Source organism: Pelodiscus sinensis, chromosome 15 (genome assembly GCF_052426305.1).
Source record: "Pelodiscus sinensis isolate ZL-2025 chromosome 15, ASM5242630v1, whole genome shotgun sequence".
Lineage (NCBI taxonomy): Eukaryota > Metazoa > Chordata > Testudines > Trionychidae > Pelodiscus > Pelodiscus sinensis.
Genome location: NC_143066.1, coordinates 28,823,650 through 28,844,587, shown reverse-complemented (window position 1 = coordinate 28,844,587; position 20,938 = coordinate 28,823,650). Strand labels below are relative to the sequence as shown.

At 47.0% G+C, this 20,938-nt stretch overlaps 1 protein-coding gene across 1 annotated transcript; it reads left to right on the top strand.

Moving 5' to 3' along the window:
- The first annotated feature begins 10,804 nt into the window (after positions 1-10,804).
- Positions 10,805-20,356, top strand: ZFAND2A (zinc finger AN1-type containing 2A). Its single transcript, XM_014580958.4, has 7 exons — positions 10,805-10,885; positions 11,754-11,850; positions 13,253-13,347; positions 17,270-17,392; positions 18,287-18,438; positions 18,951-19,040; positions 20,241-20,356. Exons 2-7 carry the CDS (start codon positions 11,796-11,798, stop codon positions 20,245-20,247), a joined length of 522 nt encoding a protein of 173 aa, XP_014436444.3. The 5' UTR covers positions 10,805-10,885; positions 11,754-11,795; the 3' UTR covers positions 20,248-20,356.
- The last annotated feature ends 582 nt before the right edge of the window (positions 20,357-20,938 follow it).

Below are 20,938 nucleotides of genomic sequence, written 5' to 3'. Positions count from 1 at the left end.
TTCCCAGAATCTCCACAGCTAGGAGTACTCCAGGACTGCTTATGGCAGCCCTATGCTTTCTTATTGCTCCTGGGGTGGAGCGTGGGGGAGTATCTCTCCTGTTAAATTTATGTGAAATTCATGTTCAGAAAATTTTGGAGGCATGTCCCTAGAAATAGGCTCTAATAATATTGACATCCCCACAAGATAAGATCCAGAACTAACCAAATCACAGCCTCAAAACTCAGGGATAAACTTCAGGGATTAAGATAGTAGCTGAGCCGTCACTCGAAAGCTGATCACAGGCTCGTTTAACTATCACATCCCATAAGACAGTCCTTTCAATTATGTCAACCCGTCTGCTCTCCCTAGACTCTAATTTTAGAGCAGCAGTAGCTAATATTCTTGGAAAACTGATCTGCCTCTACCGATCTATCCTCTCTCTGCCTGCTGCTGTTAAAAGAGTATCCTGTGGGGACATCTTACTGCTTTACTTCCCCTTCTGTAATAAACCTAATAAAAATAGGTACCATTAGGTTGTGTGTGCGTGTGTATGTGTGGTCTATTTAAGGCACTTATCGGAGATGCATAATGGAGATGTCACATCTCATTCACAGTGGGACCTGGTGGCAGTGCAGGGTCATTGCAATAAAAATAAAATTAAGTTTAAAAAGCCCAAGACAAAATTACAAGCAGAAAAAAGAAACAATATGATCAGAGGTCAGTACCTTTGCCTGATGGAGGTAAACACCAGCTGGAGTTAAGTATTTATGCAAATGCTGCTTAAATCTAGTGATGGCTTTGTCTCAGTGATAAACAAACAGGTGGGTTGTTCCAAAGGAGTGTAAAGTAGAACTGTGATTAGCAGCAGCAGCATTAGCTTAGAAACTATGAGCAGAAGGAATGCCAAGGACACCAGTATATTGTTACCTACTTGAATATGCTCCTGGGATTTTTGACTGAGGCTTTAGATAATTAGTATCAGAGGGGTAGTTGAGTTAGTCTGCATCTGCAAAAACAACGAGGAGTCCTGTGGCACCTTAAACACTAACAGATTTATTTGGCATAAGCTTCAGTGGGCAAAGACCCCATGCATCTGACAAAGTGGGGTTTTGCCCACAAAAGTTTATTATATATTTGAGAGAGTTTATTTGTCTGTGAGTTAGCGAGTGAGTCTATATGTCTGTTCAAGAACTCCTTCTAAATGGTAAGAGCTAGGACCACCAAATTTGATATGCAACTTCTTCTTAACATAACTGAAAGCAAGGTCAGGGTTTCATTGTGCTGGACAATGGGATGTGCCTGGAATGTGATTGTTTTTCATAACATGGAAGGGAAGGGGACAGCTAACAGGGACAGTTATACCATGTAATAACCAAAGGGGGCAGCAAGAAGCCAGAACTGGGGATTAGGACAACTATAACCCCAGTGTGGTAGCAGAAGACAGGGATGCAGCTAAATGTCATGCCCCCAGTCAGCACGGCCCCATCATGCCTAGCCACAGGGAGCTGCCAGCCGGCCAGCATGGCCCCCTCTGGCCACTGCCTGGGGAGCCACTGCCTAAGTAGTGTGGCTGCTGCTTCAACCAGCCCCTGGGAGCCGCCACCCATCCAGTGCAACCTCCACCAGCTCCGGCACCCCCACACTCCTAGTACCCTGCCCTGAGCCCTTCCTAATCCCCAACTCTCAGTATTGCACCCCCTCAATCTCCTACCCTGAGCCCCTCCTCACGCCCAACTCTGACTCTTGCACCTCCCACATTCCCAGCCCCCTGCCCTGAAGGATCCAAGCAACATCTAGTAAATGTTCTAATTCCCAAATAAATCTGTTAGTCTTTAAGGGTGTGTCTAGACTACATGCCGCCGTCGATGGAAGCATGTAGATTAGACAGATAGGAAAGGGAAATGAAGCTGTGATTTAAATAATCACGGCTTCATTTAAATTTACATGGCTGCCGCGCTGAGCCGACAAACAGCTGATCAGCTGTTTGTCAGCTCAGTGCGCTAGTCTGGATGCTCCGCACCGACCTGAAAGCCTTTTATCAACATCCCACTTATGCTTCGTAGGATGAGGTTTACAGGGGATGTCGATAAAAGGCTTTCATTTCAACAGGGGAGCATCCAGACTAGCACGCTGAGCCGACAAACAGCTGATCAGCTGTTTTTCGGCTCAGCGCGGCAGCCATGTAAATTTAAATGAAGCTGCAATTATTTAAATCGCGGCTTCATTTCCCTTTGCCAAACAAACAAATCTACATGGCTCCGTCGACGGAGCCATGTAGTTTAGACATACCCTAAGGTGCCAAAGGACTCCTGGTTGCTTTAGATAATGTTATCCATCTGGAGGGTGCCACCTAGTGCAGGCAGACAGAAGTCAGAGATGAGAAGCCATGGCAGACAGGAAAAGCAGCATGGCCCTGAACCATGATGATCCAGCAGTGGACAACTCCTTTGAAAGCACCTGCATGGTGGTCCATAATGCAACCAGCTGCAGGAATCACACGTAGAGAAAGGGATGAGGCAAGACCCCACAGGTCCAAATTTCCCTTCTGTTGTCGCTGTGGGTATGTCTACACTACCACCCTAGTTCGAACTAGGGTGGTAATGTAGGCATACCGCACTTGCAAATGAAGCCCGGGATTTGAATTTCCCGGGCTTCATTTGCATAAGCCGGCCGGCGCCATTTTCAAATGCCGGCTTGTTTGAACCCCGTGCCGCGCGGCTACACATGGCATGGGCTAGATAGTTCGAACTAGCAAGCCATTCCAAACTATCTGTACGCCTCGTGGAACGAGGTGTAGAGATAGTTCGGAATGGCTTGCTAATTCGAACTATCTAGCCCGTGCCGCGTGTAGCCGCGCGGCACGGGGTTCGAACAAGCCGGCATTTAAAAATGGCACCGGCCGGCTTATGCAAATGAAGCCCAGGAAATTCAAATCCCAGGCTTCATTTGCAAGTGCGGTATGCCTACATTACCCCGCTAGTTTGAACTAGCGGGGTAGTGTAGACATACCCTATGTTCTCATGGTTGCATCGCAGCAGTATTTGAGTTCACCCATCTGTTTTCAAACAATAATTATTTCTCCATCTTCCTTCATAACCTGTCAGGTAAATACAGCATGAAGTGATCTGTGTAGCTTGAAAGCTTGCCTCTTCTCACCACCAGAAGTTGGTTCAGTAAAAAATATTACCTCACCCACCTTGTGTCTCAGATAAATGATGTGACAAGTTTGACCATGTTGTTTTCCAGGCATGAAGAACTTACTGAGCGAAAGCTAAGAGGGAGAGATGAGCTTTGCTTTTAGTTTTGAATACAGTGAGGTCTGTGCCCAGCTTGAGCCAAAGTCAATCTGTCATTGACCTCATGAGGCCTTCCTCCACTTCACTGGTTGACAGTTTTGTTGTTCCATTCAGGGGAAACCTGTGAGCCTAGGCAAGCTAGGAATCTGCCTAGGGCGCCGCTGGCCTGGGTGCCCGATGATGACGTCACGGGGCACTGGGGTGCCCTGTGATAACATCATGGCCATTGATGGCCCTGCAGGCAGGGGCGCCGCAATCAGCGTCCCGCCTAGGGCACCAGCTGGCCTCGGGCCGCTCCTGGAACTTCCACTGGAACATAGCTTTTGTGGGAAAACAAAGCTGTTTAGGTACAGGTAATCTTACATGGGCCTGGTCTATGCTACCGTGGAAGGTCGAATTAAGATACGCAACTCCAGCTACTTTAATTACATAGCTGGAGTCAACGTATCTTAAATTGTGTTTCCGCACCACCGACACAGTGGGAGGTCGACAAGAGCATATGATCCTGTTGGCTTTCCTTACTCCTTGTAAGCAGCAGGAGTACCAGCGCCAACAGGGGCACCCTCTGAGTTTGACTTAGTGGGTCTTTACTAGACTCACTAAATCGGACCCCAGAAGATCAACGGTGGCCTTAGGGAGGGCTGGTCCAAGGGAGGACTTTTGAGTATCAGGACCGAGTCTTCAAACTGGGCTCTGTGTTCAACGGGGAGCCAATGCAGATCAGTGAAAGACATGCTTTGAGGGATCTGTGAAGCTGCGGTGATCTGTGCTATTGGGAATTTCTCAGGACATGTGGCTTCATTCCTAGATATGAGTTGCAACAATGAAGCCTGGAGGTAATGACTGTGTTCTGGTCTGAGTCTAATAGATTGGGGTGCACTCATCTAACCAATCACTGATGGAAACAGGTGTTTTGAATGACAGTAGCTATTTGTGCAAGCAGTGGAAGCAAGGAGTTAACCCATCAAATTTAAAATTTCTGAATGGATGCCTATGATAGAAGGGATAGTTAAAGAGGAGGCAAGATCTCAGGAGAGCTCTCTCTTTCCTGCAGGTATCACTCCCATCTCATCTAGGTTTAGCTTTAGCCAGCTGTTTCCCATCCATGTGCTCGTGTCTGCTGGGCAATGACAACATTGTGAAATGATGCTGTTTAACATTACTGGCACCTTGGTCTTTGTTGCCTCACTAGCTCTCATAGCAGAAGACTGGAGAGGTGTGAACTTTGTATGAGTCTACAAGGGAAGGATCTGGAGGTGGAAAAGCAGTTCTTCCTAAGTCTGAGAAGAGGGACTCTTGTCTTTCCAGGGTTTTCCCATTCACTCTTATAGGCTCTTGGAGGCAGGAGAGCAGTGTCTGATTTTCTGTGAAATGTTATAGGGAAATCCACCATGATCCTCCAGTGGCATCCAGGTAAGCTGGGGAGAGTGCCAGTGTCTGATCTCACCCAGGCAAATCAGCACAGAGCTTTGTGAGTGGGAGGAATCGAGAGGGGGAGCAGCCACGGGGGAAAAGAAACAAAAAAATCTCAGAAAAGGAATGGAGTGAAAGGGGAGAGAAAGGGAGAAGGAGGCAGGGAGAGTGTGGTGTGTCAAGGGAACCTACCCACAGCTATTGGCAGCATGAACCACATTGTCTGGGAACTACTGGGAACTTCAAGATCAGGCTCCTGCTTTGTAACTCAAGTTACGTAATATCCACTGCATGGCCATTGTCTGTCAAGGCAATGTTATCTCCCCCAACCTCCAGCAAGTTAGTTACACATGTCTTTCTTCTTATAAATCCATGTTGGCTGTCTCTAATCAAATTCTGCTTCTCAAGCAATTTCCCTTGCTAAATCCTCCCGAATCACTTCTAACCCTTCCCATCTCCTTGCCGCTAAGTTAGACAGTCTATAATCACATGCTGCATTGTGTGATCCTTCTCTGAATAATGTCAGGTTCGGCACTTTCCTCCAGTTCTCAGCAGCCTAACCTGCCAGGAAAGAACTTCTAAAAATATCACTTAAGACCTCAGCTAATTTCTAATCCTCATTCCTATTAAGATGCCTGGCTATACTGTATAGGTTTCGAGACTTGGGATTTACAGACTTCCTTAAGAGTATCTAATCTTTGCAAAACCATTTCCATTGTTATCTGTACACTAACTCCTCCCCTATTCTATCTCAAAATATGATCCCTGTCTTATGCAGCTCTCCAGACTGCCTAACAACATAAGCCAAACAACTGCATAAGATGTTGCCCTCTTCCTTATAGCCTATCTGCAGTTCCCCCGCTATAGTTAACCTTCTATTAGGAACATTTTTGGTTCCATCCTATGAAGTGCTGCATGCTCCTGTCCTAGGAGGTGAGAGTTTGCTTGTAAGATCTTCAGAACGTGTGCCTGACTCTACTCTGCAATGTTATTAGCATATTTTTGAGTCCTTTATAAATAACAGGACCTAAAGCCCCAGCACCTTGCATGATTGGGCATTTTATTACTCTACGTGACTATTCTTTGCCATTTACTATTTCTTTCTACTCCTCTGATAACTGTCCATCCAACATCCATCAGAAGAATGAGCACGGATAGCAATAGCATAAGGCAGAACCCAGGTAATGTAGCATGACTCATAAGGAATGAATTTTACTTACACAGCAATCAATTCATCTGTGGAGAAGTATGGGTTCAAGTGCCAACAACTGGATGACACCCAGATCTACATTTCATTACGATCAAGTGGTAACTGCACCATCTCCTTGCTCTCCTCATGCCTCAGAACCATCAGCCAATTCATAGAATCATAGAATATCAGAAGTGGAAGAGACCTTGAGAAGTCATCAAGTCTAGTCCCCTGCTCTCATGGCAGGACCATGCACCATTTAGATCATCTCTAATAGATTTTTATTTAACCTGCTCTTAAATATCTCCAGCGATGGAGATTCCACAACCTCCCTAGGCAATTTATTCCTATGCTTAACCACCCTGACAGTTAGGAAGTTTTTCCAATTGGCTGTAACCGAACTTGAGAGATGGAGATCATGCTGGAAGCGAGCAGGAAATTGCTTTGAAGGACCTGCTGTGCCCCTAGCACCACCCTCGGTGGACGGTGACTTAACTTCAGTCATCAAGACAGGCTGGAGTCTTTGGGTCCTTTTGAACACTTTGCTTCTTTTAGATGGCCAAATAGCTCTGACTGATAAATAAGCTCTCTTGCATTTCTAGCTGGCACTCTTATCAGTCCCTGATTTGCTAACCCAGTTCCACACATTCAAGATCTCTAGGTTTGATTATTGCAGTTCATTATATCTAAGAATGATACTGCCATCCTGAAAAAGCTCTAGTTGGTTCAGAATGCAGCTGCCTGCCTACTCAGCAACTCAGAACACGTAACCCAAAGTTCTCCTCTCTGCACTGGCTTTCAGATTCAAGGATTTGGTTAACCCTGGCAGATTGGATCCAGCCCAAGGGCTGATATTTGCTCAGCCTTGATGTACACTCTAAGCAAGCTTGGGGGATGCACTTAGGACTCACTGTGTCTAGACTGGCAAGTTTTTCCGCAAAAGCAAGTGCTTTTGCGGAAAAACTTGCCAGCTGTCTACACTGGCCACTTGAATTTCTGCAAGAACACTGATGATCTCATGTAAGCTTGTCAGTGTTCTTGTGGAAATGCTATGCTGCTCCCGTTCGGGCAAAAGCCCTTTTCGGAAATGCTTTTGTGCAAAAGGCCCAGTGTAGACAGCTGAAAACTGTTTTGCGCAAAAAAGCCCCGATGGTGAAAATGGCGATGGTGAAAATGGTGAAAAAGTGCTTTTGCATAAAAGCGTCCATGCCAATCTAGACGCTCTTTTCAGCAAATGCTTTTAACGGAAAAACGTTTCCGTTAAAAGCATTTGAGGAAAATCATGCCAGTCTAGACATAGCCACTTTGTGCGACTCTAACAACATCTCAATGCAAGAGCCTTATTGGTATCTGGTAGTAAGTTTCAATATACCTGACCAGTTCACTTGTATCATAACCAACTCACTAATATTATAACCTGCATCTAAAAAGTGCCATGTAAGATACCAATAGAAAGCTAATAATACAACAGTATTGTGAGGCGTATGTGAGCAGGACAAATTCAAAACTACAAACATATAGGAAAATATGTTGTCTGCCACCCCGGAACTAACGTTACTTCACCCTAGGCAAAGGAATGTGGTTCTGCTACCTTCAAGGTATTTCCAAGGCACATTATGAGATAATGGGATTGAATGACTAGATGTCAGGATTGTATCCTCAGCTGTGCCACTGATTGGTGTGTAATACTAGATATGTCATTTAACCTCTCCTGTGCCTCAATTTTCTCATCTGTAATACGATCTCCTTCCTATTATTTATCATGTAAAAATCCACGCTCTTTCTATTTCTCTTGTTATCCAAACATAGCAGTTTTATATGATCATTAACATGTATAGATAATGTCACAAAGTAACAATGAACTGTTTTTGGGAACAGCTCCTTGCTAAGGCTACAATCTCTCATGCTTGCAGCTTCCTCAAGTTGTTTCTCAGTTTTGTCCTGTGATGTGTGCTCCTCGCACTCCTGTGTTCACCCAGTTTTGTGCTGCCTACCAGGGTTACCTCTAATTTTTTCAGTCCATGTGCACCGAAGCATGTGCCAATGTGCTCTACCAGTAGAAACACATACTGCCCGCTGTGGGTGCTCTGCTAATCAGCTGGGCAGCACCTGTCTCTCTTCTGGGTGGCTGCCCAAATGCTCAGCTTACAGTGAACGCTGTCTACAGCTAGAGATGTGAATGGTTAACTGATAAGCATCACCCTTACTAGGTGATGCTCACTGGTTAGTTAAATGGTGGGCCAGAGCAGTCCACATCCGTGGCAGGCCCAGCCCGGGATGTCACAGGCAGGGGCACTCCAACCTGGCCAGAGCAGCCCCCATTCGTGGCAGGGACCCCACTCCAGACTGCCTACCTACCCCATAACTGGTTAACTGATTAATTGGAATTATACAACCCTACCTATTACCTCATCTGCTGTTTGAGTGCATTAGGAAGACAGTGGAAGTGCACAAACAAAGAGACACTGTGGTCATCTGCCTTCTTAGCAGCTTCAGTTGAGGAGGGCTCTATCACACTTCATGCTGTTACTGTTGTAAATTAAGGAGAAATCAGGGGTTGCCCTTAGTGGGGTAGGAGAGCCTTAGGCATATGCAGCATACACAACTGCATAGGGCACTACTAAATTTGGGATTGTGCCCCAAAGGTAGTGGTGCTCTATGCTGAGTATGCGTAAGACTGTTGGGACATCAAGCAAGTAAGGCAGGCTGCACTCCATGGAGCAGAGCCATGTCTCTGGGAGGAGGGGACCTGGACAGGGCTGGGGGCTGAGATCACAGCTAAGGGCAGGCATGGGACTGGGAGTGGGAAGTGGAGCTGGCAGCAGAGCCATGAGCAGCAGCCAGGACCCCAGATGCAGGGCTGATGGCTGGGGTCTCAGGTACCAGTCAGGATAAGTGTGGGGCCAGCAGCAGAAACCATATGTAAAATGTGGGAGTGCTCCACTACTCCCTAATTCCTGCACCTATGCCTCTGTGCTCTGCTCCTGCCCACTGCAGCATGAGCACAGCCCCCAACCAAGTGGCTGTCCGTCCCTGCAGGGCACCATAAATGTTAAGGATAATCCTGGGAAAAGGGAAGGGAATTACAATGACCCCCACTTCCCCAACACAATTCCAGAAAATTTCCTGTTTTGCAGATCTTCACCACTGCTGTACACAGATGTCACTAATTTGGGTTTAGTTCATACACATTTCCAGGAAACTAGATGTCTGCTAATTCTTCTTGGTCTGCTGGCATCTTCTGGCTTTCACTATGACCTGCATTTCTGATGGATCAGCTTAGGACCTGTATCGGAAAAAGGTCTGGCTGACAATCAACAGGCAGAGAGACAGTATTTTCAGGAGAGAGCTCTAGCATTGTCTTATCTTATCTCCCTGTGATGTAAATATGAGAGTAATTTATGTGAGCATGATATAACAGCATTACGAGGGTGTCACATGATCATCACATGCTCTTTTTACTATGCACACAGCACGATTCAGCCTTAGTCATTTTCATCCAAAACACCATATGCCTTCCTCATCAAATGAACACATGACTACCTGATCCCATGATGCACATAATTGTGTGCACACAACTCATATTACTATATTGGAAAGTCAGGTATTTATTATGTGGTTACCTAGAGAACAGTATTAGAGATGCAAAAATAACTTGTATTTCTGGGCTTGTATTTGTATTTATTTGTACCTCTGGACACCTTGCTCCATTCATCTGAAGAAGTGGGTTGTGCCCACGAAAGCTCATGACACTACCTACATTTTTTGTTAGTCTCTAAGGTGCTAAAGGACCATTTGTTTAAATTTTTTCAGTAAAGGTATATCAAAATAATGGTGAGCTGGAGGACTTCTTACTCCGACTCCTATAATCCTCATTTTATGAGGAGTAAAGTAAGTCAGAGGAAGAGTGCTCTGCCTCAGACTTCCTGCTGTGTATACAGCACCAAAAGGTGAAATAAGCTATTTTGACTTAATCTATGTAACTGACATAGCTGAAGTTGCATAGCTTATTTCAGCTTTAGCTTTGCTGTGTAGATGTGCCCTTACAGACTAACACGGCTACCTCTCTGAGTCTTTCACAGCTGAATAGTTAGAGACAGATAAATTGGGTCTCATGTAGGCTTATCAGTAAGTCTCTTTGACAAACCCTTATGTTAGATGGCCATCAGTTTCAGACAGGCAACATGCTGTATTCCAATGTTGTACTGCACTATAGTCATGTACATTTGTGGCTATATACAAATACTGCAAGACAAATAGTCATGCTCCTGTCTACACAACATGGATGTTGCCTATTTCCTGACACTACGTGGAGTTTGCCTGGTATCCCCAGTCTAGCTATAGTACATGATATTTCAGCCTCTACAGCAGTGCTGAACAGAGAGCATGAGTGACAGCCAATAAAGAATAGAAACAAGATTGTATGAATTTTTATATAGAAGACTGTTAGGGCTTTCTAGCTTCCAGGCTTTCACTCTTGCTTGTTCCCACTCCTCAGCGATCTACTCTCCGAAGGGCTGGCTCAGGAGGACACTGCTCCTATGTAATTTCCCTCAGGGCTGTGGGGATCCTGTCCTTACCTGATACCTGGCCCAGTGCTGTGGGGACCCTGAACAACTGTGGGGAGCCTGTCCCTACTAAATACCCACCTTGGGGCTGATGGGGCCTTGCCTAGTCTAGGCTCTTCCAGAACACCCAAACCCGCACAGTCATCGTCCCTCACAGCTGAGCAGCCCTACAGTCCGCCGCCCCGTGACTCAGCACAGATGCAGGCCACTGATTGGCCGGGTGCCGAGTTCGCGCTGTAGAATGCGCCAACGGAGAGCTAGGATTGGCCCGGGGTGCTGATGTCATCCCTAACCGCATGCGCCAGGCATGACGCGACAAAGACGGGATTGGCTGAACGGAGCGTGACGCGGTGGGAGGGTGGGATAAAAGAGCCGGCGCGGCGAGGGTAGGAGTGGTTGTCAGTGGCGGACACGCAGTAGCCAGGACAGCGCGTGTGGTGAGTGCTCGGGGTGCGGGGGGTGTCTAGGCGACCCGGTGCCTCTCGCTGTTTCTATGGAAGCGGCTGCATCCCTGGGGCCGGGCGCTGGCGGGGCGGGTTCTTCTCCCGCTTGTGAGCCTGGCTGCGGCCTCCCTCCCCGTAGCCAGCAGGGAGGGATGGAGTGAGATGGGGCAGGGCGCTGGGGAGTCGAGCCGCGGGATCAGGGCGGGGCGAGAGGGCTCGTTCCTGCGGCCCACTTGCCCTGAGGAGGCGCTGGCCTGTCCGGCTCCATTCAGGTGTCTGGAGGCGGAGCTGGTGCCTTGGCCTGTCCCACTTGTGGCCAATGCCCTGTTGGTAGCTTGTGCTGCACGGGGGGTGGTGATCCCCACCTCCTCTCAGGGCTAGAGCAGGCCGATCACTCCTCTAGCCCAGGGGTAGGGAGCCTGAGGCTTTGGGGCTGGGTATGGCCCTGGCTCACCTGGATCTGGCCCTAAGTCTCAACATGGCGTCCTGCCCCCGCACCTGTGCTGGTGCTTCAGTCCCCGTCCCCCCTCCATGCCCTCACCATAGGGCTGGAGCGCGCACACAATCTACTATCCTGCTGCCCCTTGCCTCCGGTGTGTGAGGGCGTGTGGGACGTGTCGTTAGGCACAACAGTGAGGGTTGGGTTTTTTGCTTGCTTTTGTGTGGCCTCCAGCTGAGTTTTGAGAGTCAGTGGTCCCTGGCCCAAAAAACAGTTCTCCGCACTGATCTAGTCAAATACCTTGGCCTAGCTTTTTTTTTAAATCTAAAGATCAGTCCTGCAGAATGCTGTGATTACTGAGGCTGAGGTGGTGCTTGGTTGATGCAGCAATTAACTAAACTTCGATTTTATTTTATTTTGAAGATAACTGGTGCAGTAGCCAAGCAGCTTGAAGGATCTGCTATTATGGAGTTCCCAGACTTGGGCAAGCATTGTTCAGAAAAAACTTGCAAACAGCTGGGTAAGAAGTACTTCCAATGCAACTGCTGGTGTTGTTAGTAGACTGTAGTAGACTAAATTATCTGCTGTAGTCCAGTAGGTAATTGGGTTCCTGCAAAGCTAACCTCCATACACATAAGTGGTACACCTCAACTTCTGGAGACTTGCTGAATGAAAATCCAGATCTTCTTCTGACTGGTAGTGGTGCGCTGACACCATAAATGACAGTGGACTGTTTCAAAGCCTCCCGGAGGTGAAGGAGGAAGGGGGGGGGGGGGGGGGAAGTTTCCTGATTCAGAGAACTGGAATTTAGGGAACATGTCTTCACTGCCAGGACTAGAGGAATGTGGCTAGGCAGTATCTCTTAGTCTTATAAAATGAACTCATCAGTATTCTGAGAACTCTAGTATTGCACACCTTGTTTACTTAGACAGATGTTCCTCACAAACAAACAAATATTCCCAGCACTTCTTTGGGAACAACCGAAACCAAATACTGTAACGCTGGTTTAAAATATTATATTGTTGGGCCATTGGAGAAACAAGAGCAGAAAAGCCTGTATCTCAAGGCCTTAATATTTGAGGATGATTAAACTAATGTCTGGTCTCTATCACAGTAGTACAGGAAGAGACTTGAAACCTGCTGATAGTCGCTAGTACAGATCTTGGAGGAAAAGAGGAGCTAAATAAGCAAGTAGCTCTACTCTGTACAAACTGTCCTATACTAAACTATTGCAGATCTCAGATTCAGACTTCTAGGTGTCTAGAATTACAGCCAGAGCTGAAACAAACCAACCATCAATGAAACCTTAGAACTCAGAAGCATCTCAGGCTGTGGACTCTGGCAAAGTAGGTAGACAACATGTCTGTCAAAATATGTGGATTCCTTGATGTAATGCATGGACTCTCCTCTTATATGTAGGCCCAATTATTAATCCTAAGGATATCCAAGAATAACTGCAGATGCAAAAGCTACCGTTTTATAACCCCTCTCAGCCATTCACTCTAATAGCTGGGAGACTTTAATATTTGGGTATAATAAAATGTACTAAAGCAAATGTGATGTCTTGAGGCTTAGGTTTATCCTAGTGTATGTGGTGACTCTAATTATGCCCCCTAAACTGTTAGTGGCTGCTGTGGTTGAGAGGGGATACAGGGCAGTTTAACAGTTCTTGTAAGTTGTGGATTAATAGGTGGAAGGGAGGCAACCTTCTCAATTTCTAACTAAGAAGCATCTCTTCCTGTTGCTCACCAAAAGATACATCTTGGTATGGCCTAAGCTAGCTTCATTTAGAAGTCTTATTCTGAATAACCAGATGCCTGCTTGGATATTTGCATGAGGCATTAACTCACAATGACTGTTAGAGACAATTTAAAAATGTCTTCCCTGGCTGCATAGATTTTAATGTTGTCTGCTTCTTATAGATTTCCTTCCTTTAAAATGTGATGCATGTGAGGAAGTTTTCTGTAAAGATCACATCACCTATGACAAACACAAATGCACTTCTGCATACAAGAAGGTAAGTCTTACAGCAATACCAAATGCTTGCACTTTCTGGATTTTCTAACTGTTACGAAAGTAGTAAATGGATGTAAAATTCCATTCAATAGGTTAACCAGTTAAACAGATTTAACCAATCAACCAATTAAGGGGACAGGGGGCAAGAGGGGTTGCACGAGCCCAGTTAGAGGGCTCTCCTGTTGCAGGCAGGATGCCAGAGCAGCCCTCTTCCTGCAGCAGATGGGGAACTGCTCAAGCCCGCATGGCTTAACCTTAACCAGTAAGCCTCACCCATTCGGGGTGAAACTTACTGGCTAAACATTCACATCCCTAAATGAAAGCCAACTTTGAAATCTAAATAAGGGTTTGTGGCCTGCTTTACTTGCAGCAGGAGGCCCAGCAGGCTCAGATTAGTTTACAATTGAAATTTCAAGTCCAAATGGTACACTCCTAAGCTGGATCAAACATGATTCCATCATTCACTTAAATTGGGCTTCCATAAAGAGTGCAGATATAATACCTTGCTACTTGAGCAATGTAATGTCTGCCAGTTGAGGGTTCTTTCAGTTTTCTCCAATATTTTAACTTTATAGAGAATGACCTCTAACAGCAAACTACAGAACACTTGATGGGTGGAAAGTCTGATTAGTAATAACATTAGACCTATATAATGTGGATCAATATGAAAACTGGAGTTTGAGACTTCAGGAGGTCTGCATTGCTAGAAAGCCAACAAAGTTACAGTACAGAAATACAGCCTTGTTTAGGTTCAGAATGACTTGACAAAATTCACCTAATGTAGCTAAGGAACGTGCTGTCTTCAAATACTTGTTCTTCTGTATTCCTTGTTCTAGTCGCTTCTGAATAGAACAGCGGTGGGCAGCCTGTGGGCCCCATACAGCCCATTGTGGTTCTGCAGCTAATCAAACACTGTTAGGGTTCACTCAGCACATCCCATAAACATAGGTGTGCACAGCACATTTCATTAGGGTGTGCACCCAAAGAATTTTTTTTAAAATGTACTTTGACCCCCATTAGCCACACCCCCTGACACCCATTAGCCACACCTCTGGGGGTAATACTTTTGGGGCAATATTGGCACATGACCAGAAATAAAAGGTGTCATGTGACTCCCCTGGGGACTCTTCCCACCATCCTCTTACCAATAGGGATTAGTTTGGCCCTCACCAACCCCTAATGCAACTATCCTGCAATTCCTTTAACCCCGTGGTCCCCAACCCGGTGCCCACGGGCGCCATGGCGCCCGCCGGGCTCTTTACATGCACCTGCGGAGCAATCTGGGCTGGCAGGTGCCAGCCCCGGGCGCATGGCCTTGGCCCCGGCCCCGGGGGCGCTGCGCGTGCCCTTGCCGGCTCCGGCCTTGGCCCCGGCCCCGGGGGCGCTGCGCGTGCCCTTGCCGGCTCTGGCCTTGGCCCCGGCGGCGCTGCGCCTTCCCCGGGCGCGCAGTGCTTACGGGGGGGGGGGGGCGCCTTCCCCGGGCGCGTGGCACTTGCCAGGGGGCGCCTTCCTCAGCCCCGTGGCTGAAAAGGTTGGGGACCACTGCTTTAACCCAATGTGTGTGACATTAACTCAGGGGGTGGAGAGGCTGTGGGAAGTGTCCCCTCTTAGTTTCCTTCCATGAGCACAATACATTTTGTGTTGTGCACCAGTACTGAGTTTGGCTTGTTTGGATGTGCCACTGTGGCACCCAAGTTATTGATAAGTATCTTATAAACCTCTACTCTTTCCCTCTGCTGCCATATCTCCTCCCCTTGCTCCATCAGCTCCCCCGGTGCCTGCTGCCCCCCAACCCCTCACCCTCCTCTGCTGTCCTGACTCCTGCCCTTCTCACTGCCCTCAGCCTTCCTGAGACCTGCCCCTCTCCACCAGCCCTTCTCTCTTCTCCCCCTCCCCACCCACTCCTCCAGTAGCCCCACTCTGATCATGTGAGCTACCCCTCCTCATCCCCTCTCCTAACACCTCCAAATACACACCTGCCCTGCCTCTCTCCACTGGTGCTGGTCCCTCCCCTGCAGGTGTCTGCCCTTCTGCTTCACCCCCAGAATCCTCTGGCACCTGCACCTTCCCTTACCCCTGCACCCTCCTGGTGCCCCCCCTTCCCTCACTGCCCCTGCCCCCTTTGTCCTCTTTCCCCTTTGTCCTCTTTCTCTGGTGCCCACCCTCTGCCCTCATTTCCCCCATGCCCCCACACATGCCTTGCTCCATCCCTGCCTTCCTCATGCCCACCCCTTCTTTCAAGCCTTCTCCCCTCTAGCCCCCAAAGCCCTTTTCTCCTAGCATCATCTTGTCCCCCCCGACACTTCCCCTCCTGCCCTTCCCCCATTGTCTCCACTTGGCCCCCTGGCATTTCTCTCTCCTCCATTCTGTCCCTTGGTGCCTTTCTTCTCCTGACCTGCCCCCCTCCCCTCAGCACAAGCCCCTTCCTCTCTGACCCTTCCCCCTATTTTTCCCTTCTCCTCCAGCTGCCGCCAGCTGGTCTGTAACAGAGTTCTAGGATCGCCCTGACTGTCACCCTTCTGGCGCTCCCCCTACTCTCTTAGGTTTCCCAGCCCCCTTTTTGGGCCACAAACCCCCACCCCGCAGTCTCTGGTTCCCAGAGTCCCGGCAGTCTCCCCATCACTTGGTGCCTGCACCAGGTCTGACTCATAGGGTTGCCAGGTGTCTGGTTTTTGGGCCCTCTGTCTGGTGGGGGTGGGGGTGTTTAAAAATATATATATCCAGAAAATACTGGACATGTGCAATGTCTGGTATTTCCTGGTTTTCCAGCTGGGCGCCAGACTAAAGCCTGGCGGTGGTGGGGTGAATGACTGGAAGGTGGGGCACAATCAGCACAGGAGCCTTGGGAAGGGGGGGGGGGAAGCAGGGCTGGCGGGGAGGAGGGAGGTGCAGGAAGCAGAGCTGCGGGAGGTGTTGAGGAACATGGGGTTGGCATGGAGGAAGGGGGGGATGGGAAGCAGCTCTGCAGGGGCCCCCCACCCTGGCCCCCTCCCTGGGCCAGCTGTGCGCACATGCCTCATTGCTCTGACCCAGCTAGGCCAGCTGTGCTGCCCCTGCCCCAAGCCTAGCCACACTGGTCCCTGCCCTGAGCCCAGCTGTGCTGCTCCTATCTCCTCCCCCCTCTGCCTGCCCCTCCACCCCGGGGCCGGGTCAGCTGCCTTTTCCCAGACCCTGGGCCAGGCCAGCTGCGCTGCTCCCATCCCCTGCCTGGGGGTGGGCACCCCCCCACCTTCCTGCCTGGGGTTTAAACTTACCTCGCTTCCTGGGGAGGCAGGGTGACGATTCTGCTCCCTGCTGCCTGTTTCCATGGGGTCCTAAGACCCACCGGTTTTAACCATGCATGCATGGCAAACCCTGCGCAGTGTCTGTTCCCCAGCACACCAGGGTGGGCCCAGCACACCCCATGCGCGTGCCTATGCCCATAAATTTCAGGTGTGCAGTTAGCAAAACTACTCTATCCTGGGGGACAATCTTGCAGCCCTCTCATGCAGGAGGACCACTCACTAGCCTAGGTTGTACCTCTCTGTTCTAGAATGGTAGTGGTATACCAGGCCTGAGAAACTCAACAAATATACACAAGATTGGGGAAGAAACCAAGTCCATGGCAGTTATTTTTGAGATTTGTAAAGTACATATCTAAACAACTTAGATGAGATTTAACTGTAGCTGACCAGCTTTAACTGCAGTTATGTTTATGTGGACTTTCTGTAGAAACTGGAAATGTAGAATCCAGTGCTGCTGAAGTAGATGTGCTGGAAATTCTGAAGAAATCTTGGTATAGGGAATGGCGGGTCATTCAGTTGAGAACCTTTTTCTGCCTCTCTGAAAGCAATGGTTGGAAATCTAAGTTGTCTCCTTTCCAAAGCAAGTGGAATCTTGCTTTCTCACTTCTAATCCAATGACTTCACTGTCCTTTTTTTAAGGATGTTCAGGTTCCAGTATGTCCTTTATGTAACACTCCCATCCCTGTGAGAAGAGGGGAGATGCCAGACATTGTTGTTGGAGCACACATGGACAAGGACTGCAAATATGATCCCACTCAGAGGGTAAGGAAACTTCCTTTTGAAATTGATGCTTATAGAGACAAGCCTCCCAATTGCATATCCTGACATAAGCAGCAACAATGGTTTCACTTGACTGCCATGTCATTAGGCCTCAGGTTTCCTCTGGAAGACTTGAAGAGATTGCTAGACTCGCTTTAATTTTTTGCCCATGCTGATCATGTGAGCAGTATGTGACAGGGTGTGTTCCCAGAAGACCCCTTTGGGGCTGCTTTCTGGGTTGCTGACACAGCCACTGACACTGGTCTCCTTACACTCTAGTTTCTCACTACTCAGTCCTGCTGGGCCAGATCTCTTGGTCTCCCCCACCCAAGGCACAGAGCTGAGATCACTACCCCCCCCCCCCAAAAAAAAGCAACAGACACTGAAACTCTTCAGTTCTGGGGAGAATTCAGTATTGGGACCAGCTTCTAGGAACACCACTCCCCAAATGGGGTCAGAACCCCAATCATTCAGGTAATCCCCTTTCCAAAGAAAGGAGGATATGGACACTAATTGCTCCCCAGGTAAAATTATGAGCATGAGCTTATTGGTTACCTGTTTAAACTGCTATACTCTTCCCTTTCTAGTTCTAATTGGTGACCAAGCTATAAGGGTTTATCAAGACCCAAAAACTTAGTACCTCTGACTTAAAGTGTTTCTGGTCTTTGTGAACATACTATCACTTGTGCTGGGCAAAATATAACATCTGCTGATTAGAGCACTATGAATAGAACACTCTGAATTCAAGCAGTTGGAACAATTGTTTCCTCAAACTGCACTCTAGATTTCAGGTTAATTTAGAGGCCTGGACACCCTCTTGGCCAGAGTACTTGCAAGTTTTGTAATGTGCGGAAGTGCTTCCTGCTTGAGCTAAAGCAACTTGACTGTATCTTTAAGGTTTTCACCAATAAGTGTTCAAAAGAAGGCTGCAAAAGGAAAGAGATGATAAAGCTCATTTGTAACCACTGCCATGGAAACTTCTGTATAAAACATCGGCATCCTCAGGATCATGACTGCAAAGCGGGAGGTCACTCCCTCTCTAAAGCTGGGTAAGGATGTTAAAATTCATAATGAAGGAAATGCTTGCCTACCTCCAGCTTTTTTCAGAACCAATAGAAATACCATCATCCAACTTTCAGATGAATGAGTTGTCAAATTATTATAGCTGCTCTCTCTTGGTGGATGCAGATGGCCAGCTATCTTGCTGAAGAATTTGGCTCTTTCTAATGTTAAAGATCCTCCAGGACTAATTTCTGAGAGCAATTTGAGAACATGCTTGGAAGAAAGACCAACAGACTCTTCTTCTAGTTGTCTGATCACTCACCAGCTTCTACTGAGTTTGGCTTAAAGCACCAATTCCCATAGTATCAGTCTTGCTGTAGTAAGAAACAGTATAAATTTGAGCCTTTCTTCTAATGAAGTACCATGTCTCTTATAAGCACAACTACCTTCTTGTTCCAAAGATTCTAGAGCAGCTGGGTGACCAGTTTTCCACAAATCAGGAAATAGGTGGATGTGATTGGAATAAATAAGTGTTCAGCACAGTTCTATTTCCTTACAGATATGCAGCTATAATGAGAGCATCTGAACCCAGCTTCAGGCCAACAGGATCAAACAGAATGTCGTCGGGCAGGCATCCTCGGCATAACAGGTATAAGTTTGTCAAAATAAGATGACCTAAACCAGAGCTCTGCCTATAGGCTGTAGGATTATTGACATGCTTTTATTACAACTTCTTTAGCTGCCATCTCAGCAATGTCAGGAGCATAGGGGAGGTGCCTTTAACAATCCAAGATATTACTCCTGGGAGAATTCTGCATCAGTGCATGTGTATAGAGACCATGAATTCTACAGACTTCTTTGCTTCCCTACAGAAAAATGACTTCAGATGGGGGGGAAATAAGCCACTAGAGCAGTTATCAATCCATCCCCAGCAGTGTAGGCAGGCTGGTTTCGGTGCCCAGAGCACCTGGTAAAAGCAGGGCTTTAGGGTATTTCTGAGGAGGTAGATGTGGGGCAGGTTCTTTCCCCCTCAGGAAAAAACAGAATGTAGCAGCCTGCCTGCTTAGTGAGGAGTTCCTGTCCTTAATGAATTCCCCCTGAGGTTAAAACAGGCGTAATGAGAGAATTAAGGCTCCATTAAGTGGTATAAGCCTTACTGTAAAGAACAGCAGGACTTCAGAAATGCTTATGGTACTTCAGTGATCAGAACTGATCTACATTTTGAGACTGAAAAAATATGCTATTCAAATGTATTGCATGAACTGTTTACTAATGACCTTTCTGGAGATGGTCAGTCATATAAATTGAGTTAGTCCCCAGCCCTCACTTGATCTTCAGTTGCCTGTGATGTAATGCTGAGCATATGACTGCCTTTATTTGATTTCTAATTAGAAGTAAAGGGTCAACACTAGCTGCATTACCTAAACTCCATGTAATAGTACTGCTGCCAGTGCACCTCAATCCAATCCCCATTCATTCCAGTTTAAACAATTATCAATTAAAACCATGATATTGTACAAAAATATGCAGGACTCTAAAATATTGTGTGAAACTTAACTTGCACAGAATCCCCCAGGAGTAAAGATGTAGCTAGTTGCTACAGAGGCAAACAATCCTCATATGCAATTTGAGTACTAAATCTATAACTAGTTAGTGACCTAGTAGCTGACTCAGTCTGCACTTGACATGACCAAAATGTAGGAACTTAGTATAGGGTTACTTGTGTCAATTTTGTATTAAGTGACATAGTCTGTTATGGCCGAGCTAAAGAAAATAGCTATTCAAACATTCTCTGTTGGAGTTGGTCACCTGAGGACTTCAACTTAAATCTGTAATTTTGTTCTTTCAGATGCTGAGGAGCTGGGCCAGTCACATTGTTCCAGCCATTAGATGTTTAAATTAATGGAATTGTATTGTCTAAAGCATGTATATTTTTCTATAGTGCAAATAAAATAGTTCTCTCAATCTCTAGTGTTCAATAAATGTCCCTTACAAAAGTATAGAGCAGTACTGTAACATTAGGTATTCCAAATGGAGAGAACACATGAAGTTTGATTAGAACAGCAAGCATTTTTTTGTAAAATCAAAGAGCAAGGAAACCACTGTGTGCATATGGTGTAAGGAAGCACTAAAGTAGTGAACAAATACTTCAATCAGTATTATTCCAGTGGACATCTTACAAACTATAGTCACTAAGCAAGTTAATGTGATCATGACATCTGAGTTATATTTGCTGCAGAGTGCAACTGGAAAGTGACTCCACTGCTGGAGTTAAGACTGGTATCTGCTATCTACTATGTCTGAACTGCAAAGTAGAATGCAGCTCAGCAGAGGTGTTTGGGCTGGCAGAAACATCTTTGAACTCATTTGTCCTGGGATTAGAAATCTCTTCAGCATGTGCTACAAAGTTTGATGGGTTTAGTGCAGAAACATGGGTGAGATGTTGATTTGTTTCCTTACTGTGATGGGAAGTAAGGATGTTAAGAGGCAGGTAAGTGGCTAATTATGTAGCTGGAGTTTTTAGACGCTATGATTAGTTGATAAGGG